The following is a 26007-nucleotide window of genomic DNA, read 5'->3' as shown; positions in this document are numbered from 1 at the left end:
AGAGGGGGTTACCTGGCTACCTACCTACCTGCCCATTTACTGTGCAGGACACGAAGGAGGGCATTATTACAGTTTGTGGGCCTATAGATGGGAAGATTGTGTAGAGGAGGGGAGGGGACTGAAAAAATGAGTCTGACATGTTTTTCCTGCAGATGTTAAGAGATTCACATGGCGGTCTTATCCGGACGGAGAAGAAGAGGAAAGAGGACGCCGCTGATCAGAAAAGACGTAATTGTGAGTCCCAAAATGTAACTGTAATCACTTATACGGTATACATATCCTGTGTACAGATGATATCTACCGCCATATGGTCCTGTATATAATCACTTATATTGCATACAGATCCTGTATAGTATACTGGTCTGTATATAGTGGTTTTATTCAGTACAGTATGGCGGTATTATCCAGTTATTGTGTGGTGGTATATATTTCTCCTTGTATACCAGTATTATTGGTCATGGAAATTTACCTATGTTAAAGTGTTTCTTACATATATAAATTTAATTTATTGTGTGTGGGATTTGGGTGGAATAGTAGCGTGGCAGAAGATTGACGAGCTGCAGAGCCTAGCAGGGGCCCTTGCCTTTTTTTTGGTCCAGGGGCCCCGAGTGTTGTCAGTCCGCCCCTGGGGGAGGGGAGGGGGTGTAATTAAGGGGGGTGCGTGTGTGTGTGGGGGGGGGGGGGTGAAACAAAGGGTCCGCCCCGGGTGCCAAATGCTCTAGGTACGCCCCTGCCTCCATCTATACCCGGTTAATAGGGGAAGATAATTTTTTTTTAAATTTTGGGCGCCTTGGGGAGAATTTATCAAGCATCGGGTGTCAGTTCTTAGGCACTTTTTGCACAATTTTTTTCTGTCTTTGACTTTGTAGACATATTTATCCAGCATATTGTGCCATTTTTTTCTTTTTGCTATTTTACACCATCAGTTATACATGTTTGGCCTAACAAAAGGAGACATGGTTTAAGTGCCATGGTTTTTTAAACTCTTTTATTCTATTCAACAAAAAGTTGTCAAATGTTTGCACTACCCAATTCCATTAAATATGTTCAAAAGTATCAAACATTCTGCAACAATATGATACAATATGATTTAGTGCAAATGAAGCTTTGTACCACCTCTTTGAAAAGACCATTCCCATAGTGGTCTTGTTTTTAGGACACCACTGCAATAGAAGACCAGGAGAAATTTGGGTGGTCTTCTCAAAGAGGTTTCACTGTATTTATTAGAACAATACATGATCAAACAATGGAAATAAAGACACAGACACAATGATGTAAAGGGGGAAAAAGACATTTTATTTTGTTTATATAGTTACAGGAAGGGGATACTGGGATTCTGCAAATTTTAGAAATGTGTGTTATGTTTTATTTTGCTATGTGTAATGTATAAATGTAAAAGCAAAGCTTTTTTATATACTGTGTTGATCCAAAGGAAGGCGAAAACCCCCTTGAGGAAAGAGCCAATTATCCTTATGTAAGGGGGGAAAATTCCTTCCTGACCCCAAATATGGCAATCGGAACAAGTCCCAGGATCAAAAGCCAGTACATGACCTATCTAGTATGGTAAACTATTATGTATTTTTTATATATATATACATATATAATACTTTTTTTTATTATTATTATTCATTTATTTTTTGTACATTATGTTATGTTACCTATTTATGGCTGGAATGATCCCAAGGAAGGCAAAAACCCCCTTAAAGAATGAGCCAATTGTCCTCAAAGGAGAAAAATTCCTTCCTGACCCCAAATATGGCGATCGGAACAAGTCCCAGGATCAAAGCCGATATCTACCGCTATCTGTTGTGTGTGTCTGTGTGTATGTGTCTATACTATCTATGTATGTACCTGTGTGTATATTTCTATCTACCTGTATGTGTGTGTGATCCTAATGTGTGTGTGATCCTAATGTATGTGTGATGATGTGTGATACTTACCAGGTCTGTGCTGAGGTGTTACAAGCACAGGCCGCTCCTGGGGTACAGAGGGTCTTCAGAGGCTGTGGAGGATGTGGAGCTAAGATCCAGGGTAACAACTTGATGGAAATCTGCAGCATTCAGATGGTATAGAGAGGATGTTATAGACAAGCCGAGGTCTAATACAGCAGCAGAGGCACGGGTCAGGGGCACAGAGCTCTGGGCCATGGCCATGGGCTGATGTTAACAGGCCCAGCTTGGAGCAATGAAAGAGAATCCTTCCAAGGGGTGAAGGGCTGTCTCTTCCTCTGGCCACGGCAGGTCTCCCTTCTTCAGAGCTGGCTTGAATGGTGTAAATGGCGGCTGTGCTCTCTTCTGCTCCAGTTCCTCCCAGTTGATGGTGGTGAAGAATGGATGGTCTCTGATGTTCCTGTTCACACCCAGCCGCTTCTCAGGATTCTTACGCAGCAGTTTCTTGATCAGATGTTTCAGGTCAGCAGGGAGCCAAGATGGAATATTAGGCTTCTCTCTGGTGATGGAATCGTGAGCCATTTCTCTGTTGCAGCCAAAGTAAAATGGGGAACGTCCTGCTGACATCCGGGATACAACAATCCCCAGGCTCCACCAGTCAACTGCTGCATAGTACATCTTCCTCTGGAGCACCTCTGGGGCCATGTATGGTAACGTGCCCGTCACTCCTTTGATCTTGTTGGAAGAGGTGACGCCATCTTGGGCAACTCCGAGGTCTATGATGCGGATGTGTCCATCTCTATCCAGCATGATGTTATCTGGCTTGATATCTCTGCAATGAAAGAAGAAAAAAGAGTTATAAATAAAAGACAATGGTAATGTGGTGCCACAGGGGTGCAAGGAATTCTTATCAGCTTCTCCGGGGCCAGACAATGGGAGTAAGAAACACACCGACGTCGGGTTAGGGATAACTGTCTTTTACTGAGCAGGTGTAGATGGTACAACACACAGTATGAAGAGTACAAGGGATGCAGTGTAACCCTTGGGAGCCCTGTTGCCTTGCTAGGACTTATGGTGCTTTTCATCCACTTGAATAATACTGACTAGAGATTATAGACTGAAAGGTTTCCCACTCTGGCTAGGGTTCTGACAAGGTCCAAGTACTATCACTGCCAGAGCTTGACTCACCACTTTACGGGGGAACACTTGCAGAATGGTGGGGCTGACTCCGCTGTATGGGGGAACACTTGCAGAATGGTGGGGCTGACTCCTCTGTACGGGGAACCCTTGCAGATTGGCGGGGCTGACTCCGCTGTATGGGAGAACACTTGCAGAATGGTGGGGCTGACTCCGCTGTATGGGGAACCCTTGCAGATTGGCAGGGCTGACTCCGCTGTATGGGGGAAAACTTGCAGAATGGTGGGGCTGACTCTGCTGTACAGGGGAACACTTGCAGAATGGCGGGGCTTCCGCTGTATGGGGGAACACTTGCAGAATGGTGGGGCTGACTCTGCTGTATGGGGGAACACTTGCAGAATGGCGGGGCTGACTCTGCTGTATGGGGGAACACTTGCAGAATGGCGGGGCTTCTGCTGTACGGGGGAACACTTGCAGAATGGTGGGGCTGACTCTGCTGTATGGGGGAACACTTGCAGAATGGCGGGGCTGACTCTGCTGTATGGGGGAACACTTGCAGAATGGCGGGACTGACTCTGTTGTATGGGGGAACACTTGCAGAATGGCGGGGCTGACTCTGCTGTATGGGGAAACTTTGCAGAATGGTGGGGCTGACTTTAGAAGATATTTTCTTAGGCTTCCCTCAGGATTTCTCCACACACGACTTCCTCCTCCTTTCCACACAGTTCTCAGCTTGAGCTCTGCAGCTAGACTGGGGCGACTCCTCCCCCCCAACACCATATACAAGAGAATTTAGGGGTTCCCACTGGGCAGGCAGGGTCACCTGATTATCACTGCTCCTCTCTCTCTTAACCACTTAAGGACTCAGGGTTTTTCAGTTTTTGCACTTTTGTTTTTTCCTCCTTACCTTTTAAAAATCATAACCCTTTAAATTTTCCACCTAAGAATCCATATTATGGCTTATTTTTTGCGTCACCAATTCTACTTTGCAGTGACATCAGTCATTTTACCCAAAGATGCACGGCGAAACGGAAAAATTAAATCGAAGAAAAAACGCCATTTTGTAACTTTGGGGGGCTTCCGTTTCTACGCAGTGCATATTTCGGTAAAAATTACACCTTATCATTATTCTGTAGGTCCATACGGTTAAAATGATACCCTAATTACATAGGTTTGATTTTGTCGCACTTCTGGAAAAAATCATAACTACATGCAGGAAAATTTATACGTTTAAAAATGTCATCTTCTGACCCCTATAACTTTTTTATTTTTCCACGTACAGGGCGGTATGAGGACTTATTTTTTGCGCCGTGAAGTTTTTATCGGTATGATTTTTGTTTTGATCTGACTTTTTGATCAATTTTTATTCATTTTTGAATGGTATAAAAAGTGACCAAAATACGCTTTTTTGGACTTTGGAATTTTTTTGCGCGCACGCCATTGACCGTGCGGTTTAATTAATGATATATTTTTATAGTTCGGACATTTATGCACGCGGCGATTTCACATATGTTTATTAATTTTGTTTTTACACTGTTTTATTTTTTTATGGGAAAAGGGGGGTGATTCAAACTTTTATTAGGGAAGGGGTTAAATGACCTTTATTAACACTTTTTTTTTACATTTTTTTTGCAGTGTTATAGGTCCCATAGGGACCTATAACACTGCACACACTGATCTTCTACACAGATCACAGGCGTGTATTAACACGCCTGTGATCAGTGTTATCGGCGCTTGACTGCTCCTGCCTGGATCTCAGGCACGGAGCAGTCATTCGCCGATCGGACACCGAGGAGGCAGGTAAGGGCCCTCCCGATGTCCGGTCAGCTGTTCGAGACGCCGCGATTTCACCGCGGCGGTCCCGAACAGCCTGACTGAGCAGCCGGGTCACTTTCAGTTTCGCTTTAGAAGCGGCGGTCAGCTTTGACCGCCGCTTCTAAAGGGTTAATACCACACATCGCCGCGATCGGCGATGTTTGGTATTAGCCGCGGATCCCGGCCGTTGATGAGCGCCGGGACCGACGCGATATGATGCGGGATCGCGGCGCGATCCCGCTTCATATCGCGGGAGCCGGCGCAGGACGTAAATATACGTCCTGCGTCGTTAAGGGGTTAAGGACCGAGGTCATTTTGGCCTTAAGGACCAGAGCATTTTTTGCAAATCTGGCCACTGTCACTTTAAGCATTAATAACTCTGGGATTCTTTTACTTATGAATTTGATTCCGAGTTTATTTTTTCATGACATATTCTACTTTATCTTAGTTGTAAATTTTTGTCAATGCTTGCATCATTTCTTGGTTAAAAATTGCTAAATTTTATGAAAAATTAACAAATTTAGCATTTTTCTGAATTTGAAACTCTATTGGATATTCCAAATAAATTATATATTGATTCACATATACAATATGTCTACTTTATATTTGCATCATAAAGTTGACAGGTTTTTACTTTTGGAAGACATCAGAGGGCTTCAAAGTTCAGCAGCAATTTTCCTATTTTTCACAAAATTTTCAAAATCAGAATTTTTCAGGGAACAGTTCTGTTTCGAAGTGTATTTGAGGGGTGTTCATATTAGAAATATCCCATAAATGACCCTATTATAAAAACTGCACCCTTCAAAGTATTCAAAATGACATTCAAAAGGTTTGTTAACTCTTTAGGTATTTCACAGGAATAATTAGCAACAAGAAATAGCAGCGTTGTAGTATAATGTACATTGAAACTACTGGTGTATAAACCATATCTAAAACTCGCTGCGGGTCTATAAACCAATGCTACAGTATAGCTCTGAAAATAAATTTTATATACTTATAGAGAAACACTAGAGCCATGACTACTGATAAAACTAAAATAATTTTATTAATACTCTTTAAAATCACAAATATGACTACTAAATATTAACATTATACAAGGTCAATGATTGTAAACAGATAATCAATCCGAAAAGAAGGTGGTGAGACAGGTATGATTAGTATAATCAAGCTCATATGAAGTATATAAACAGTGAGATCTACAGCAGCAGTAATGGGTGTCCAATAATAATGTCCAATAGGACAAGAAAAGGGGTATATAACCTTTACTAATATAATGTCCAGCTACCCACTTAGGATAGCTGGAATGGACACTAACAGTGCATGAAAGTAATAACACTAACAAAGCTGGTACTCACTTACCCATAATGGAGACCTGTCACCACCGCCCCAACGTACGTTTCGTCAGCCTGGACTTTCTCAAGGGAATAGCAGCAAAGTGAAGGAGAACATTCTAAATCTCTATTTTTTACACTAACACATTCCTGTAGACCCAGTATTTGCATTTTTATAAAGGCTAGAAGGAGAAAATGCCACCCAAAATGTGTAACCCTATTTCTCTCAAGTAAGGAAATACCTCATATGTGTATGTCAAGTGTTCTGTAGGTGCACTAGAGGGCTCAGAAGGGAAGGAGCGACAATAGGATTTAGAAGAGTGAATTTTGCTGCAATGGTTTTTAGGGGGCATGTCGCATTTAAGAAGCCCCTATGGTTCCATAACAGCAAAAAACAAAACAAAAAAAACACATAGCTTACTATTTTGGAATCTACACCCCTCAAGTGGTACAGTGAGCTTTAACACCCCACAGGTGTTTGACGACTTTCTGTTAAAGTTGTATGTGTAAATGAATTTTTTTCCCCACTAAAATAATGGTTTTCCCCCCATATTTTACATTTTTACAAGGGGTAATAGGAAAAATTACACCCAAAATTTGTAACCCCATCTCTTCTGAGTATGGTAATACCCCATGTGTGGACGTCAAACGCTCTGTGTGCGAACTACAATGCTCAGAGGAGAAGGAGTCACATTTAGCTTTTGGAAAGCAAATTTTGATGAAATGGTTTTTGGGGGGCATGTCCCATTTAGGAAGCCCCTTTGGTGCAAGGACAGCAAAAAAAAAAACACATGGCATACCATTTTGGAAACTACATCCCTCAAGGAACGTAACAAGGGGTACAGTGAGCCTTAACACCCCACAGGTGTTTGAATACTTTTCGTTAAACTCGGATGTGTAAATGAAAAACATTTTTTTTTCACTAAAATGCAGTTTTTTTCCCCCAAATTCAATATTTTTACAAGAGGTTATAGGAAAAAATGCCCCCCAAAATTTGTAACCTCGTGTGGAAATACCCCATATATGGACGTAAAGTGCTCTGCAGGCGAACTACAATGCTCAGAAAAAAAAAGCTTTTGTGGAGAGAATTTGATTGGAATGGAAGTCGGGTGCCATGTGCGTTTACAAAGCTCCCATGGTGCCAGAACAGCAGAAACCCCCCCACACGTGACCTCATTTTGGAAACTAAACCCCTAACCAAATGTAATAAGGGGTGCAGTGAGCATTTATACCCCACTGGTGTTTGACAGACTTTTGGAACAGTGGGCTGTGCAAATGAAAAATCTAATTTTTCATTTTCATGGATGACTGTACACAAAATAGGTCAAACGCCTGTGGGGTGTAAATGTTCACAGCACCCATTATTACATTACGTGAGGGGTGTAATCTTCAAAATGGGGTCAAATGTGGGGGGAGGGGTCCACTGTTCTGGCACCATGGGGGCTTTGTAAACGCACATGGCCTTCAATTCCAGCCAAATTCTTTCTACAAAATCCCAATGGTGCTCCTTCTCTTCTGAGCATTGTAGTTAGCCTGCAGAGCACTTTACGTCCACTTATAGGGCATTTATATAAAAATTTTGGGGGGCTTTTTTACTATTACACCTTGAGAAAATGAAAAATTTGGGATAACACCAGCATTTTAGTAAAAAAACACACATTTTTCATTTTCAATGAAAATTCTTCAAACAGGTGTGGGGTGTTAAGGCTCACTATGGGGTCACATGTAGGTTTTTTTTTTTTTTTATGTCAGAACCGCTGTAACGATCAGCCACCCCTGTGCAAATCACCTCAAATGTACATGGTGCTCTCATTCCTGAGCCCTGTTGTGCGCACGCAGAGCATTTTACTCCCACATATGGGGTATTTCCGTACTCAGGAAAAATTGCATTAAAAACTTTGGGGTCTTTTTTTCCTTTTACCTTTTGTGAAAATAAAAAAAAGTATGGGGCAACACCAGCATGTTAGTGTAACATTTTTTTTTTTTTTTTTACAATAACATGCTGGAGTAGACCCCAACTTTACCTTTTCATAGGGGGTAAAAGGAGAAAAAGCCCCCCGAAAAATTGTTAGACAATTTCTCCCGATTACGGAAATACCCCATATGTGGCCCTAAACGGTTTCCTTGAAATACGACAGTGCTCCGAAGTGAGAGAGTGCCATGCCTATCTGAGGCCTAAATTAAGGATTTGTATAGGGGTGGACATAGGGGTATTCTAAGGCAGTGTTTCCCAAACAGGGTGTCTCCAGCTGTTGCAAAACTCCCAGCATGCCTGGATAGTCAATGGCTGTCCCGCAATACTGGGAGTTGTTGTTTTGCAACAGCTGGAGGCTCAGTTTTGAAAACAGTGCCATACCTGATGTTTTTCATTTCTATTGGGGAGGGGCGAGGGGGGGGGGGGACAGTGTAAGGGGGTGTATATGTAGTGTTTTACTCTTTATTTTGTGTTAGTGTAGTGTAGTGTTTTTAGGGTACATTTGCACGGGCGAGTTTACATAGAGTTTTGAGCTACAGTGTAAAATTAGCTGCATTTCAAACTTGCAGCGAGAAACTCACTGTAAATCCCCCTGTGGGGAAGGCAAAACTACAACTCCCAGCATACCCTTTGGCTGTCCGTGCATGGGGGTTGTAGTTATGCAACAGCTGGAGGTACACTGGTTGCAAAACACTAAGAGTTTATTACTTAACTCAGTGTTTCCCAACCCGTGTGCCTCCAGCTGTTGCAAAACTACAACTCCCAGCATGTATGGTTTTTCAGTGCATTCTGGGAGTTATAGTTTTGCAACAGCTGGAGGCACAAAGGTTGGGAAACACTGAGTTAGGAAACAGACAATGTTTCCCAACCAGTGTGCCTCCAGTTGTTGCAAAACTACAACTCCCAGCATGCACGGACAGCCAAAGGGCATGCTGGGTGTTGTAGTTTTGCAACATCTGGAGGAGAACAGTTTGGAGACCACTGTGTAGTGGTGTCCAAACTGTAGCCCTCCAGATTTTGCAAAATGACAACTCTCAGCATGCCCAGGCATGCTGGGAGTTGTAGTTCGGCAACATCTGAAGGGCCAGATGTTACAGAACTACAACTCCCAGCATGCCTGGACTGTCTGGGCATGCTGGGAGTTGTAGTTTTGCAACATCTGGAAGAGCACAGATTGATCCAAACTGCGGCCCTCCAGATGTTGCAAAACTACAACACCCAGCATGCCCAGACAGCCAAAAGGCATGCTGGGTGTTGTAGTTTTCTAAACTACCAGAAGCAGCAGTGAAGAGCTTCACTGCTGCCTCTGATGCAGATGCCGCCCGCCGCGTCCTCCACTTACCCGCCGCCAACCCGTGTGCCTCCAGCTGTTGAGAGCCTGCCGCCGGTCCCCACTGCCGCGCCGGTACTTGATAAGTGCTGCTGTCTCCACAGCAGCTCTCGGCATCTTCTTCCCCTGCTCTGCTCAGACTTCTAGTGGCGGGCAGAGCAGGGGAAATGAACTTTACCCCCAGTCAGCTCATTCACTGTGATTAGTCCACAGGGACCAATCACAGTGATCGCTGACCAGGACCATCAACAGCTGGTCCTGGAGGGTGTTGCAGAAGTTGTCCCCTGCTTGAAACAGCGGGACTTCTGCCAGTTAACCCGTGCGATGCTGCGCATCACGGGGTTAACTGAATGACGTCTATAGACGTGATTCTGCGGGAAGGGGTTAAAGATACAGTACATACATTATATAATACACAGTGAAAAATGCATGCCCAAGGAGATCCGCAGCCCACAGGACAGCTTTTGGTGCTGGGACATCACAGGAAATCTTTAAAGATCGACAATGGTGAAGGGGTCATGAACTGTACCACCACAAAGCCTAACAAAATTCAGGATTCTGGGAAAGTTGGATGCATTATTTACAACATGACAAGGAGACAGGTGTGGGGAAGTTAGACTTACCGGTGGACGATGTTATGTCCGTGAAGGAACTGGAGGCCGCATGCAATCTCTGCTGTGTAGAATCTTACGTTGTCGGTGTTCAGACAGCTGCACATTCTGAGTAAAGCCTCCAGGCTGCCGCCGGACAGGTACTCGGTGATGAAGAATGCATGGTCCTGAGACTGCTGTGCAGCATACAGGTGACACAGGAACGGGCAGTCTCGGGCCAGCATGAGGATCCGTCTCTCTCTCTGCAGGGTCGCTGCATTGTCCCCTGTCTTGGTGATTCCCTTGATGGCCACGTAGTTGTTTTGGCCGGGGACTGATGCCAGGCCCACCTGAAAGAAAGCAAAGGGAGCAATTGAGCAAATGGAAGACTATGGGAAATATTTCCTTTTGACAATATCCCATAGGTATAACTAGAGCCAACTTGTTATAACTAGGTATAACTAGAGGTATAGCTAGAGCCAACCAGTTAGGGACTGTGGGGTGATGGTCATTGTTATTTCCATGCCATGGTACATATGAGATGTAATAGGGATGTAGTTGAAAAAAAAAATAAAAGGCCCAAAAAAACACCCATTCTACTGCACAGCGTGGGCAAATGTTAGCTGCAAGTCAATAAGGAACTACAAAATGCCATATCCACTTTTTTTGTTTTTCTAATTGGTGTTTTTTTTATCCTTTTGGCGTTTTTTCAGCTTTTTTCGGCTCATTGGGTGATTCCTAGAAGTGACCTTATGAGACTATGGCATTTTTTTGGGAAAATCGCTGTGTTTTTCTCCATAGTGTGGGAGTGAAAAAACACAAAAAAAAGCCATGTGAGTTTTAACATTGTTTTTGCAGGCGTGTTTTTTATTTTATTTTAATTTTTTACTTTAGCTATTCCATTTTAATATTAAAATAAATAAATATATATATACTAGCTGAGTACCCAGCATTGCCCAGTTTTTCCTTCCTAATCCTTGTTGGGGAGGAAAATAAACAAAGGAGGAAGCTTTTGACTTCATATCCCGTCCTCATATATTGATGCCATATCCCGACCTCCTATCCCATCCTCCTATCCCGACCTCCTATCCCGACCTCCTATCCCGACCTCCTATCCCATCCTCCTATCCCGACCTCCTATCCCGACCTCCTATCCCGTCCTCCTATCCCTTCCTCATAACCCGACCTGTAATGGGCATCTATCACATCCTTGTAATGGGCATCTATCACATCCTTGTAATGGGCATCTATCACATCCTTGTAATGGGCATCTATCACATCCTTGTAATGGGCATCTATCATATCCTTTTAATGGGCATCTATCACATCCTTGTAATGGGCATCTATCACATCCTTGTAATGGGCATCTATCACATCCTTGTAATGGGCATCTATCATATCCTTGTAATGGGCATCTGTCACATCCTTGTAATGGGCATCTATCACATCCTTGTAATGGGCATCTGTCACATCCTTGTAATGGGCATCTATCACATCCTTGTAATGGGCATCTATCACATCTTTTATACATGTTAAACTGGCAACACATTGCAGTAGGGGTTAAAAAGCTTATTCCACTCATATGTTTCTGTGTATATTTCATTGTTTTATAGCCAATAGAGAATAAATTCTTTATAATGTGCCCGAGTATCAGAGGGCCGCCAACACCTTTCTCTGCTGACCTCCCATTGACTGACACAGCGGCACACACAGAGGAGCGCAGTAACAGCGAGCTCTTTGCCTCTAGCTATTACAGAGCACCAGTGGTGTTGCTAAGGTTAATGTCACCCGTTGTGGTAGAAAATGGTGTCACCCTATAATGCCCCCCTAAGTAATTTTTTTAGCCTGTTGTGATGCCAAGTAAGGGGCAATTGCTCAATAAGTTTGTACCATGTGATACTATAGCTCCCAGTAAAATCTTAGCAGTAATAAGGTTATGCTGGGAGTTGTTGTTTCACCCATGATCCCTGCAGAACTTACAAGTGACTACAGCTATGATGGAATACAATTGGCCAGATGACAGCTTCTCTGTAGCAGGGGCGTGTGACAGGTCAGGCACGGAGGGCCCGGCCACCGTAGGTCTTGCTGCTTCTCGGGGAGCATGCAAGCTGAAGGTCTGTATGTATTATATAGAGAGCTCCAGCTTGCATTCTCCCTGATCTTCTAAGAGCCAGTGCAGGAGGATAGCAAGGGGGGACATAAGGCCTAGGGGCATGTAGGATGGAGGCAGGGTGCCACCACATATCTTTCTTCTGTGCAGGAACTCCTCCCCTTCACCGATAGGAGCATGCTTAAAGAGACACTGTCATGTTGAAAAACTTTTTATATTTTGTAGTACTACTGATAAGATTACTTTTTTAAATACACATTTATAAAAAAAAAAAAAAATTACTAAAAAAGGAAAAATGAAAATAACCACCACTAGGGGTCATCAGTCTTTACGCAGACAGACTACTCTGTATTTTGCAGCATACTGGATACAGGCCATAAAGTGTGTTGGTATCCAGTATAGGAGATCACCACTGCAGCCTTCAGCTATTCCTAAACCACAACTACCATGATGGGAGTTGTAGTTTTGCAACAGCTGGAGTTACAATCTTTGTAAAACTCTCTGTTAGAGCTGGGTATTCTCCAGCTGTGTGTCTCCATCTCTTGCAAAACTACAGACAAAGGATGTGTGGGCATGCTGGGAGTTGTAGTTTTGCAACAGCTAAAGGCAACACTGTTCTAACACATTGCTTTCCAAACACTGCAGCTCAAGCTATTGCAAAACTACAACTCCCAGCATGCTTGAACAGCCAAAGCTTTCTCTGAGTCCTGAATGACAAAGAAGCTGAACAGACATTCAGGAGTCTGTTAAAGCTGAATGACACACATTTTCTATCTGTTCCTAGTAAAGCTGGATTAGCATCCATCTTTACTAATGACAGATATAAAATGTATGCATAAAAACTACTGTGCTTTTATCACTAAAATCCTTGCACTAATTTAGAAAGATCTGCAGACTGCCAGGCTGCTCCCAGACTCAGTGAGGGAAAGAGATGGACACGCCCCCTCCGCAAGGCAAGAAGACAAAGCAAGTGACCAAGATATAAATGCTATTTGTTAGGGATATACAGGTCCTAGACACATAAAATGTTATATGTACAGGATCAGGATTAGGTACTGAGCAACATATCACTTTTCTTTCTTTTGGCTCTATGACAGGTACCTGATTCACGTTCACAGAGGAAGAAGACAGAGACAAGGTGTGTGTACTCACTTTTTTGCTGTTAATAAAATGTGCTTGACTGCTCTGATCCTTTCCTCCGCTCCTGTGCCTGGACTGTCGGGTAGCGTTCCCCTCCACAGACATAGACAGCAATAGAAGTATCCGGCACCATGGTAGCAGGTAAAAAAACTTCAAGCTTTATTCAGATAAATACAGACATAGCATGGTAGACACTATTTTGCTGTTACACCATATCTCGTCCTCCTGTTACTGCCAAAGCTGTACTTACTTTTCTACTATTACATCATGTCGCATCCTCAAGTTGCCTCCAGAGCTGCAACCACTATTCTGCTGTTACATCATGTCTTAAGCTCCTTTCACCTCCAAAGCTGCAGCCACTATTCTGCTCTCACATCATGTCTTATATTCCAGTCAACTCCAGAGTTGCAGTCAGTATTCTGCTGTTAGAATATGTCTTATACTGTAGACACCTCCAGAGCTGCATTGGCTGAGTGTGATTTTCACTTATCCTCCAGTCACCTTCAGAGCTGCTGTCACTATTCTGCTGTCACATCATGTCTTATCCTCCTGTCACTTCCAGAGCTGCAGTTACTTTTCTGCTGTTAGAATATGTCTTATACTGTAGACACCTCCAGATCTGCATTGGCTGAGTGTGATAGGAGTGTGGTAGCTGTAATCACACTCCTATAACTCTCAGGCAGGGGGGCAGCGGGGGAGTGGTCCACCCCAGGTTAGAGGGGGGGGGGGAGGGTTGTGCCATCTCTCAATTCATACTTTTTAACTTACTGGGGGGGGGGGGAGGGTCAGCATAGCCGAACTTCAGGCACTAGAGGAATCCTGTCTCTCTAGTGCCAAATACCTGGCGGTGCTGACTCAACCTGCAGAAACACCAGCCAGTAAGGATCGGCAATGGAGATCACTTTGATGCTGGTCATTTAACCCCTTTAATGGGTTATCCACCATAAGGTATTTTAGTACGTACCTGGCAGAAATGAATGGACATGCTTAGGAAGGATCTGCGCTTGTCTTGGGGCTAAATGGCGTGAGATTACCATAACACTGTGGCTAGCTTTTTGTGAACTAGTATTTCCTTTTTGAGTTTAGTTCTTTGCCTACAAAGCCCATAATTCCATTTTCCTCCCTCCCACACATCAGTCACACTCCCATAAATGAGCAGCATTCATTCAAAAGACCTGTGGTTTTCAATCAGGGTGCCTACAGCTGTTGCAATAGTTGCAGATTGATCTCTCTCCCACCAAGCGATCGCTCCACCCATTGAAGCAGACAGGCTCCCTGTCATCAGCTGACTAGTGAGTCAGGTCTCGGCTGCATTGCAACCTGGGAAAAATCTGAGACAACAGTAATTTTGTATGCTGGTAAAAGTAAATATTGGGGTGAAAATCACATAAGAATTGTGAGAAAATCGTCACATACGGGTACAGACACTACATTATTAACTACACTAACTTTACAGCCTCTGTAGCATAGTCAAATGTCAAATAAAAAATAATTTCTGGAATACCCCTTTAGAGACACAGCAAATTTTGGCCTTGAGGACACAAAAAATTTTAGTTTACACATTTTTTAGTTTACACCTTTCAAGAGCCATAATTCTTTTATTTTTCCATCCACAGACCCATATGTTTGTTTTTTCACAACAGAATGTACTTTATAAAGACACCTTAAATTTGAATTTAAAATTGAAAAAAGAAAATAAATTAAAGAAAATCACAATTTTGCTAATTTTTGGGGGTTTTGGTTTTAAGCAATGCATTTTACAGTGAAATTTTCATGTTTTCTTAAAGGGGTACTCCCATGGAAAACTTATTTATTTATTTATTTTTTATCAACTGGTGCCAGAAAGTTAAACAGATTTGTAAATTACTTCTTTTAAAAAATCTTAATCCTTTCAGTACTTATTAGCTGCTGAATACTACAGAGGAAATGGTTTTCTTTTTGGAACACAGAGCTCTCTGCTGACATCATGACCACACTGCTCTCTGCTGACATATCAGTCCTTTATAAGAACTGTCCAGAGTAGGAGAAAATCCCCATAGCAAACATGTGTTGCTCTGGACAGTTCCTAAAATGGACAGAGATGTCAGCAGAGAGCACTGTAGTCATGATGTCAGCAGAGAGCTCTGTGTTCCAAAAAGAAAACCATTTCCTCTGTAGTTTACAGACCCTAAAAAGTACTGGAAAGATTAAGATTTTTTAATAGAAGTAATTTACAAATCTGTTTAACTTTCTGGCACCAGTTGATTTAAAAAAAAAGTTTTGCACAGGAGTACCCCTTTAATTATGTGGATGAATACAATTAAAATGATACTCATGTTTGCATTCTTTTCTATTACTGCACTTCTTTTAAAAAAGGCAAAGTATGTTTAAAATTTCCCTATTCTGACCTCCTATAACTTTCTTATTTTTCTGCATACAGTGCTGTATGAGAATTTTTTGCACCATTATCTGTAGTTTTTAATAAAGGGGTACTCCCTTGGAAAACTTTTTTTTTTTATAAATCCATCCACTGGTTCCAGAAAGTTAAACAGATTTGTAAAGTACTTCTATTAAAAAATCTTAATCCATCCTGTAATTTTTAGGGGCTGTATGCTACAGAGGAAATGCTTTTCTATTTGGATTTCTCTTCTGTCATAACCAAAGTGCTCTCTGTTGACCTCTGCTGTCCCTTTTTGGAACTTTCCAGAGAACAAATCCCCATTGCAAACATATGCTGCTCTGGACAGTTCCTAAAATGGACAGCAGAGGTCAGCAGAGAGCACTGTAGTCATGACATCAGAGAAATCCAAAAAGAAAACCATTTCCTCTGTAGTATACAGCCCCTAAAAAGTACTGGAAGGATTAAGATTTTTTAATAGAAGTAATTTACAAATCTGTTTAACTTTCTGGCACTAGTTGATTTAAAAAAAAAAACTTTTCCACGGAGTACCACTGTAACATAACTTTTGCTTATATTTGACTTTATCATCACTTTTATTCCATTGTTTCTCAGATATGATGTGACCAAAAATCTGCAATTATTTCACTTTGGTTCACATTCCTGATATTGCATTGTCAATGATGTGAATGCAAAAAAAAAATTGCCAATTTTTGTCACATCAACACATAAGAAGTAATCAAACAATCAATACAATGCACAAGTGGTACCGGCAAAAACTACAGATCACAGTGTCTGTATGTATGGGTATATAGTATATAAAAAATATTGCAGCTCTCCATATAATAGTTAAATCACTGCCACATTTCTGCTTCTTGTTGAAGCTTTTTTCAAGCATGTTCACACACATCACTAAGGGTCTATATTTACCCAGACACGTAATTACCAAATAAAGTAATATCAAGTATAACATGTATAACGTGCATATTCATCATAAATGTATAAAGACAATTCATCATGGTGACATTATATGTTCAACACATGAGAAATACATATATGTTCAGTCAAGTGTCAGTGCAAAAAATAGATAAATGGCTTAAAAAAAAGATTATTACAGTTATAACATTTACAGTATCTGACATAAGTGAGTACAACCTTCACATGTTTTTAAATATTTTATTTTATCTTTTCATGTGACAACACAGAAGAAATGAAACTCTTCTACAATGTAAAGTGTAACAGTGTTTAATATTGTGTGTCCCCCCCACCCCCCACCCAAATAACTCATCATAAAGTCATTAATATCTTAACCTTGGCAAAAAAAAGTGAGTACAACCCTAAGTAGAAATATTCAAATTGGGCCCAATAAGTAATTGTGACTCATTAGTGTTACGTGCAGGGCCGCCATCAGGGGGGTACAGCCGGTACTCCCGTAAGAATTTATTTTTTATTTTTTACTCACTCACTGACCGTTGGGGGCCTGCCATTTTCCACTGACTGACTGACCGTACTCTGTACAATCAGTCAGTCAGTTACCCTCTTTCCTGGGCCCTGTCCCTGCCGCACATACCTCGGAGGCCACTGCCACTTTAAAAAAAAAAAAACTGCAGTGGCCGTCGGGAGGTACTAGCGCAACGATCGTGCCGCGCGTAGGCACGTTCGGTGCGCTATGACGCGGCAAGCCGGCCCGGAAGTCAGAGGAAAGCCGCGCCCGAAGAAGAACTGGAGCGAAGGGGCTGCCTGGAAGACGCGTGGCTGACATCGGGCCAGGAAGGTAACCACAGCAGGCTGCCTTCAATGCTCCGACCACTGCTCCTCCAGTCTGGGGGTTCCTCCAGTCTGGTCAGAGCACAGACATACTGCCTCCAGCCATATACCGTGAATGTCTGGAGGCAGTATGTCTGTGGGGGTACATGGGGCCTATAACTACTTGTTGGGGCACAAAGGGGGGCCTATATAAACTGTGGGGGCTGAAAGGGGGGCCTATATTTAACTGTGAGGGCTGAAAGGGGGGGGCCTATATTTAACTGAGGGCGCTGAAAGGGGGGGCCTATATTTAACTGAGGGGGCTGAAAGGGGGAGCCTATATTTAACTGTGGGGGCTGAAAGGGGGGGCCTATATTTAACTGTGGGGGCTGAAAGGGGGGGGCCTATATTTAACTGGGGGCTGAAAGGGGGGGCCTATATTTAACTGGGGGCTGAAAGGGGGGCCTATATTTAACTGGGGGCTGAAATGGGGGGCCTATATTTAACTGGGGGCTGAATGGGGGGGCCTATATTTAACTGTGGGGCCTGAAAAGGGGCCTATATTTAACTGTGGGGGCTGAAAGGGGGGCCTATATTTAACTGTGGGGGCTGAAAGGGGGCGTCTATATTTAACTGTGGGGGCTGAAGGGGGGGGGCTATATTTAATTGAGGGGGCTGAAAGGGGGGGCTATATTTAACTGAGGGGGCTGAAAGAAGAGGCCTATATTTAATTGGGGGCTGAAAGGGGGGCCTATATTTAACTGGGGGCTGAAAGGGGGGCCTATATTTAACTAGGGGCTGAATGGGGGGGCCTATATTTAACTGTGGGGCCTGAAAAGGGGGCCTATATTTAACTGTGGGGGCTGAAAGGGGGGCCTATATTTAACTGTGGGGGCTGAAAAGGGGGCATATATTTAACTGGGGTCTGAAAGGGGGGCCTATATTTAACTGTGGGGGCTGGAAGGTGGGGCCTATATTTAACTGGGGGCTGAAAGGGGGGCCTATATTTAACTGGGGGCTAAAAGGGGGGCCTATACTTAGCTGTGGGGCTGAAAGGGGGGGGCTATATTTAAATGGGGGCTTAAAGGGGGGGCCTATATTTAACTGTGGGGCTGAAAGGGGGGGCCTATATTTAACTGTGGTGGCTGAAAGAGGGGCTATATGTAACTGTGGGGGCTGAAAGGGGGGGGCTATATTTAACTGGGGGCTAAAAGGGGGGCCTATATTTAACTGTGGGGGCTGAAAGGGGGGGTCTATATTTAACTGTGGGGGCTGAACGGGGGGGCCTATATTTAACTGTGGGGGCTGAAAGGAGGCGTCTATATTTAACTGTGGGGGCTGAAAGGGGGGGGCCTATATTTAATTGAGGGGGCTGAAAGGGGGGGCTATATTTAACTGTGGGGGCTGAAAGGGGGGGGCTATAACTAACTTAGGGCTGAAAGGGTGGGCCTATAACTAACTGTGGGAGCTGAAAGGTGGGGCCTATAACTATGGGAGCTCAAAGGGGGCCTATTATTACACACAGGGGCACAAAGGGGGTCTACAATCATGTATATTGGAGGCACGTGGGACCTACAATTATATATGGAGCACAGGGGCCTACAACTATATATGGGGGCACAAAATTGGCCTATAACTATATATGGGGCAAAGATGGGTGTACAACTATGTATGGGGGCACAGAGGAGGTGTACAACTATATATATGTGTATATATATATGTGGGGGCAGAGAGGGGGTCTACAACTATATAGAGGTGGACATTGTGCTGGAGAAAGTACACAGAAAGTTTCACAGTATTCAGAATAGGGTATATTAGATTACAGCAGAGTGTGGCGCAGTAAAATTACTTTGCAGCACAGTGTATTACTGCACTACAATCTTCTATAAAGTAATTAGAAATATATCATTAGGAAAAAAAATGGGTTGGGAGTTGGCCCTGGGGCGGACTCGAGGGGGGGGGGCCTGGAATTAAGCTGCGTAAGGGGCCCCAAAATTTCTGATGGCAGCCCTGGTTACATGTCTCAGGTGTGAATGGGGAGCAATGTCCTAAATCGCTCTCACACTCTCTAATACTGGTCACTGAAAGTTCAACATGGCCCCACATTGTTGCTCTACATTAAGATGGCCTACGCTGGTTATTTTCTAGACTTACAATTAGCTGCAGAATATCAATGGGAAAAACCACATTGACTGTCCATTTAACAAAAAAAAAAAACATAAATAAACTTACCACTCCAAAGCTGCCCCTACCCAATACCTGATGGACAGTGAGGTGATAGATGTTAAATTTGGGGTAGGAGCTTGATGTTCCGGGGTCCTGGCTGGTGCCTGGTCTTGGCTCCTCATCCTCCAATAATCTGGCATCTTCTCCTCTCCTCTTCTCCACATCCTCGCTTTCCTCTTCTCTCTTCCTCTTCTTCACCTCCTCGCTCACCTCTTCCTCCTTCCTCTTCTCTCCTGTCTTCTCCACCTCCTTGCTTTCCTCTTCTATCTTCCTCTTCTTCACCTCCTCGCTCACATCTTCCTCCTTCCTCTTCTCTCTGCTCTTCACCTCCTCGCTTTCCTCTTCTCTCTTCCTCTTCTTCACCTCCTCGCTCACCTCTTCCTCCTTCCTCTTCTTTCCGCTCTCCTTCACCTCCTCGCTTTCCTCTTCCCTCTTCCTCTTTCCTCCGCTCTCCTCTTCCCTCTTCTCTCCTCTCTCCTTCTCGCCATCTCTTCTTCCTCCAGTAGCCGCCATCTTTGGGATCCTGTAGACGTCCGTCCGCTCGGTCCAACTGACAGTTGTGGGTAAACAACAACAACAGCCGTTGTCCAGGTGACGTGATGTCATCAAAACATCAGGTGGCACCTGCTACCAGTGGTCCAGGGACCTGTGGATCCATATACACTGTGATATAGGCATCATGGGTGATAGCCTAGGGTCCAGAAGAATGGAAATATTCATGGCTGGTTCTTGTAGTGCTTTATTATTAGTAGATGGGGCAGGTGATGTGACTTTTATGTGTTGTATAGGTTGGCAGTGGTGCCCATAAACTCTGCTGGAAGGTTAGAATAAGGAGGCTGGAATAAACCAGACCATCTACTTGCTGCTAATGGCAGAAATAATAAAGCCTTGTAATGGCCTGTAATGTTCTGCTACATTCAATAAGTGTCATCACTCAGATACATTAGATTATGTCCATAGGAGGAGATTTAGCAAAACCTGTCCAGAGGAAAAGTTGACCAGTTGCCCATAGCAACCAATCACATTGCTTCTTACATTTTTTTAAATGGCCTATGAAAAGTAAAAGAAGCCATCTGATTGGTTGCTATGGGCAACCGGTCAACTTTTCCTCTGCACAGGTTTTGCTAAATCCCCTCCATTGTCTCCAAAAAGCAGTATATAGGACATCATACGGCTTCACCACCACTGGGACCTTATTTTTAAGCCGAGCACCATAAATATTTTTTATCATAGAAATTTGTGGGTGTCCAGTCTTAGTTATGGGAGAATGAGATGTTCTATATAAGATGTAGACGGATTTACAATTGACTTTGCTGAACAATCTTCTTCACTAGGTCTCATATAATGAATGCAGAATTCAAACCAGAGAGAGATTATAGCGAGGGCAAAAATGGGTCCTTTCTAAGGTCCTCCACCACCCAGGTTCACCAATGTTTCCCCAAGAAAGCGTTAGTGTTTGGAAAGTGTTCCTCCAACATTATCTAAGGTTTACTATGTGGTTTACACAGGAGAATCTTACTGTCAGCGGAGGATCTTACTGACACAGAGAAGGCTTTTCTGACAGGGAGAGGATCTTACTGACACAGAGAAAGTCTTACTGACAGGTGGAGGATCTTACTGACACACAGATGGGCTTACTGACAGGTAGAGGATCTTACTGCCACACAGGTGGGCTTCCTGACAGGTGGAGGATCTTACTGACACACAGGTGGGCTTCCTGACAGGTGGAGGATATTACTGACACATAGAGGTACATACTGACAGGTGGAGGATCTAACTGACACAGAGAAGGCTTTTCTGACAGGGAGAGGATCTTACTGACACATAGAGGGACATACCGACAGGTGTAGGATCTTACTGACACAAAAAGGGCCTTACTGCCAGGCAGAGGATCTTACTGACACAAAAAGGGCCTTACTGCCAGGCAGAGGATCTTACTGAAACAGAGAGGGCCTTACTGACAGGGAGAGGATCTTACTGACATACATAAGGCCTTACTGACAGACAGAGGATCACACTGACACACAGGTGGGCTTACTGACAGGGGAAGGATCTTACTGACACACAGGGAACCTTACTAACAGGTTATATAGGGGCTCAGACAAATGGAGGTTGATTTGAAGGTGCAGACAGATGGAGGATTATATGGGGGTGCAGACAGGGAAGTGTGATATTAGGGTGCAGACAAATGGAGGATGATAGGAGGGTGCAGACAGGGGAGGGTGACATGAGGGTGCAGACAATTATAGGGTGATTCGAGGGTGCAGACAGGGGAGGGTGATATGAGGGTGCAGACAGGGGAGGGTGATATGAGGGTGCAGACAATTATAGGGTGATTCGAGGGTGCAGACAGGGGAGGGTGATATGAGGGTGCAGACAGGGGAGGGTGATATGAGGGTGCAGACAGGGGAGGGTGACATGAGGGTGCAGACAGGGGAGGGTGACATGAGGGTGCAGACAGGGAGGGTGACATGAGGGTGCAGACAGGGGAGGGTGATATGAGGGTGCAGACAGGGGAGGGTGACATGAGGGTGCAGACAGGGGAGGATGATATGAGGGTGCAGACTGGGGAGGGTGATATGAGGGTGCAGACTGGGGGGTGATATGAGGGTGCAGACTGGGGGGTGACATGAGGGTGCAGACATTGGAGGGTGACATGAGGGTGCAGACAGGGGAGGGTGATATGAGGGTGCAGACAGGGGAGGGTGACATGAGGGTGCAGACAGGGGAGGGTGATATGAGGGTGCAGACTGGGGAGGGTGATATGAGGGTGCAGACTGGGGGGTGATATGAGGGTGCAGACTGGGGGGTGATATGGGGGTGCAGACAAATGGAGGGTGATATGGATGTTCAGACAGGGGAGGGTGATATGAGGGTGCAGACAGGGGAAGGTGATATGAGGCTGCAGACAGGGGAGGGTGATATGAGGGTGCAGACAATTATAGGGTTATTCGAGGGTGCAGACAGGGGAAGGTGATATGAGGGTGCAGACAGGGGAGGGTGACATGAGGGTGCAGACAGGGGAGGGTGATATGAGGGTGCAGACAATTATAGGGTGATTCGAGGGTGCAGACAGGGGAAGGTGATATGAGGGTGCAGACTGGGGGGTGATATGGGGGTGCAGACAAATGGAGGGTGATATGGATGTTCAGACAGGGGAGGGAGATATGAGGGTACAAATAGATGGCAGAGGATTATATGGGGTGCAGACAGATGCAGGGTAATATGGATGGGTAGACAGATGGAGGGTGATATGGGGGTGCAGAGTGAGTGTAGCCCTTATCAGATGGACACTTTAGGCCAGCGCCTACCTCACCTAGAGCCAGAAGGACCAAAATGTCAGATTGCTGCAAAACCTGGCATGCAGTTATGTCTCAGGAAAATATGTAAAATATTACAGGTGTGTTCTGATGAGACATGAGTCCTGCCACAAGACAGCATAAAAGCATTTCCCCTTGGGCGGCTCTCTAATTAGGCGATTTAGGCGGCCACCTAAGGCATCGCGCTGAAAAGGGCCTCGCGGCCGCCTAGTTCATCTAATTAGCCCGTTCCCGCAGAACGACATATATAAATGTCATGATGTGCAGGTAGTTCGCGCATCATGACATTTATATATGTCATGCAGATAACCCGGTGATGCGCAGCATCGCACGGATTAACTGGCAGAAGTCCTGCTGTCACCAGTGGAAGACAACTTCTGCAAGCCCCCCAGGACCATCTGTGGATGGTCCTGGTCAGCGATCACTGTGATCACAGTGATCGCTGACTGGGGGTTTAAAGTTCAGAACCCCCTTCTCTGCCCACCCTTAGAATTCAGGCAGAGCGGAGGAAGAGGATCCCGGAGCAGTGGGGGGCAGCGGCATATACCTGCGGAGGGACCGTCGGGACGGCGCGGCAGTAAGGATCGGGGACCGGCAGCAGGCACACGTGGAGGCTGCGGCAACAGGCAAGTCTAGAAGACAGCGGCGGCAGGCTAGTGGAAGCAGTAGCATCACCGTAAAGTGATATTCACTGCTGCTTCTAGGAGTTTGGCTGTCTGGGCATGCTGGGAGTTGTAGTTTTGCAACATCTGGAGGGCCACAGTTTGGAGACCACTGTGCAGTGGTCTCCAATCTGTGCTCTTCCAGATGTTGCAAAACTACAACTCTCAGCATGCCCAGACAGTCCAGGCATGCTGGGAGTTGTAGTTCTGTAACAACTGGCCCTTCAGATGTTGCCAAACTACAACTCCCAGCATGCCTGGGCAGTCTGGGCATGCTTGGAGTTGAAGTTTTGCAACAGCTGGAGGCACATCGGTTGGGTAACACTGAGTTAGGAAACAATGTTTCCCAACCAGTGTGCCTCCAGTTGTTGCAAAACTACAACTCCAACACGCCCAGACAGCCGAAGGGCATGCTGGGAGTTGTAGTTTTGCAACAACTGGAGGAGAACAGTTGGGAGACCGCTAAGTAGTGGTGTCCAAACTGTAGCCCTCCAGATGTTGCAAAACTTCAACTCCAAGCATGCCCAGACTGCCCAGGCATGCTGGAAGTTGTAGTTCAGCAACATCTTAAGGGCCAGATGTTACAAAACTACAACTCCCAGCATTCCACGACTGTCTGGGCATGCTGGGTGTTGTAGTTTTGCAACATCTGGAATAGCACAGATTGAAGACTACTGCACAGTGGTCCCCAAACTGCGGCCCTCCAGATGTTGCAAAACTACAACTCCCAGCATGCACGGACAGCCAAAGGGTATGCTGAGAGTTGTAGTTTTGCAACAGGTTTGCACAGGGTACATTCACATGGGCGAGTTTACAGCGAGTCTCACGCTGCAAGTTTGAGATGCAGCAAATTTTCCCTAAAATTTTCACTCGCTGTGAACCTGCCCATGTGAATGTGCCCTAAAAACACTACACTACACAAAATAAAAAGTAAAACACTACATATACACATACCCCTACACAGTCCCCCCTCCCCCCCCCCAGTCCCCCGTCCCCAATAAAAATGAAAAACATCAGGTACGGCACTGTCTCCAAAACAGAGCCTCCAGCTGTTGCAAAACAACTCCCAGTATTGCCAAACAGCCATTGACTATCCTGGCAGGCTGGGAGTTTTGCAACAGCTGGAGGCACCCTGTTTGGAAATCACTGGCGTAGAATACCCCTATGTCCATCCCTATGCAAATCCCGAATTTAGGCCTCAGATAGGCATGGCGCTCTCTCACTTCGGAGCCCTGTCATATTTCAAGGCAACATTTTAGGACCACATATGGGGTATTTCCGTAATCGGGAGAAATTGCCTAACAAATTTTGGGGAGCTTTTTCTCCTTTTGCTCTTTATGAAAAGGTAAAGTTGGGGTCTACTCCAGCATGTTATTGTAAATAAAATTAATTTTTTACAGTAACGTGCTGGTGTTGCCCCATACTTTTTATTTTCACAAATAGTAAAAGGGAAAAAAAGACCCCCAAAATTTGTAACCTAATTTCTCCTGAGTACGGAAATACCCCATATGTGGATGTAAAATGCTCTGCGGGAGCACAACATGGCTCAGGAGTGAGTGCACTATGTACATTTGAGCTGATTTTTACAGGGGTGGCTGGTAAGGTACCTTTATTCTAAAATTAACCCCTTAAGGAGGCCGGACGTATCCATAAGCCCCCGTTTTAAAGTCCTTTAGGACTGAGGGCATATGGATACGCCCGTGGGAATTCTGTCCCCGCCGCTCGCCAGGCGGGGACTGGACCGGGGTGACTGCTGATATCTATCAGCAGCCACCCCGTGCAAACCCCTGGGGGGGGGGGGGGGTCCGAGACCAAATAGTCGGTAAATTCAGACCAACGATTTGCTGCTTTTCTGGTGACCAAGACAGCCCCATTCACCCTTACCCAGCAGGAGTGAGGTGGCACGGGTGCCGCCTCACGATCACGTGATTGATTGGTCGGAACGATCGACCAATCACAACCCTGCTAGGTGGCGATCGGTATGGCGAAGATGGCAGAGATCGGCGCCAGCGGGGGTCTCCTACCTTGCCCTGGTCTGGCGGGGGTCCCCTCGGGATCGGTGGCGGCGACAGGAGCAATAGGATCGGCAGCAGCAGCGGCGGTGGTCCCGGTGGCAGGATACAGCAGGAGGTGAGGCCTGTTCACCTCCCACTGTTGCTTAGCAACAACACGCAGCATGCACAGCCAAAGGGCATGCTGGGAGTTGTAGTTTTGCAACAGCTGGAGTTCCAACTACAACTCCAAACATGCCCTTTGTTAGTCTGTGCATGCTGGGGGTTGTAGTTATGTAACAGCTGGACGCAAAAAATTTTCTATCAAAAAGTGTGCAGCCAGCTGTTGCACAACTACAACTCCCAGC

The 26007-nt window shown here is 44.9% G+C and overlaps 3 protein-coding genes across 5 annotated transcripts in view; 1 reads left to right on the top strand and 2 right to left on the bottom strand.

Annotated features, from left to right (window-relative positions):
• Window positions 1-1604: 1604 nt before the first annotated feature.
• LOC130283201 (protein kinase C delta type-like) lies at window positions 1605-12356 on the bottom strand. The gene is made up of 3 exons (XM_056532407.1): window positions 12345-12356; window positions 10101-10417; window positions 1605-2721 (listed from the first exon to the last, which is right to left on the bottom strand). The coding sequence occupies exons 1-3, from the start codon at window positions 12354-12356 to the stop codon at window positions 2163-2165; spliced, it is 888 nt and encodes a 295-aa protein (XP_056388382.1). The 3' UTR covers window positions 1605-2162.
• LOC130282104 (uncharacterized) lies at window positions 10475-20222 on the bottom strand. 3 transcript variants are annotated; one of them, XM_056530004.1, is made up of 3 exons: window positions 19994-20222; window positions 19673-19912; window positions 10475-13410 (listed from the first exon to the last, which is right to left on the bottom strand). In XM_056530004.1, the coding sequence occupies exons 1-3, from the start codon at window positions 20177-20179 to the stop codon at window positions 13093-13095; spliced, it is 744 nt and encodes a 247-aa protein (XP_056385979.1). In that variant the 5' UTR covers window positions 20180-20222; the 3' UTR covers window positions 10475-13092. The 3 variants fall into 3 exon arrangements, with proteins under 3 accessions (XP_056385979.1, XP_056385980.1, XP_056385978.1); XM_056530005.1 differs by having other exon boundaries at window positions 10483-13474; window positions 19673-20222; XM_056530003.1 differs by having other exon boundaries at window positions 10483-13410; window positions 19673-20222.
• A 179-nt stretch (window positions 20223-20401) lies between these two features.
• Window positions 20402-26007, top strand: part of LOC130282895 (protein kinase C delta type-like) — a 61506-nt gene continuing 55900 nt past the window's right edge. Inside the window, exon 1 of the mRNA XM_056531837.1 lies at window positions 20402-20427. Within this exon, the coding sequence (XP_056387812.1) occupies window positions 20419-20427 (9 nt within the window). The 5' untranslated portion in view covers window positions 20402-20418. The remainder of the gene's footprint in view (window positions 20428-26007) is intronic.

This window comes from Hyla sarda, chromosome 7 (genome assembly GCF_029499605.1).
Source record: "Hyla sarda isolate aHylSar1 chromosome 7, aHylSar1.hap1, whole genome shotgun sequence".
Lineage (NCBI taxonomy): Eukaryota > Metazoa > Chordata > Amphibia > Anura > Hylidae > Hyla > Hyla sarda.
This window is presented reverse-complemented; position numbering and strand designations above follow the sequence as displayed.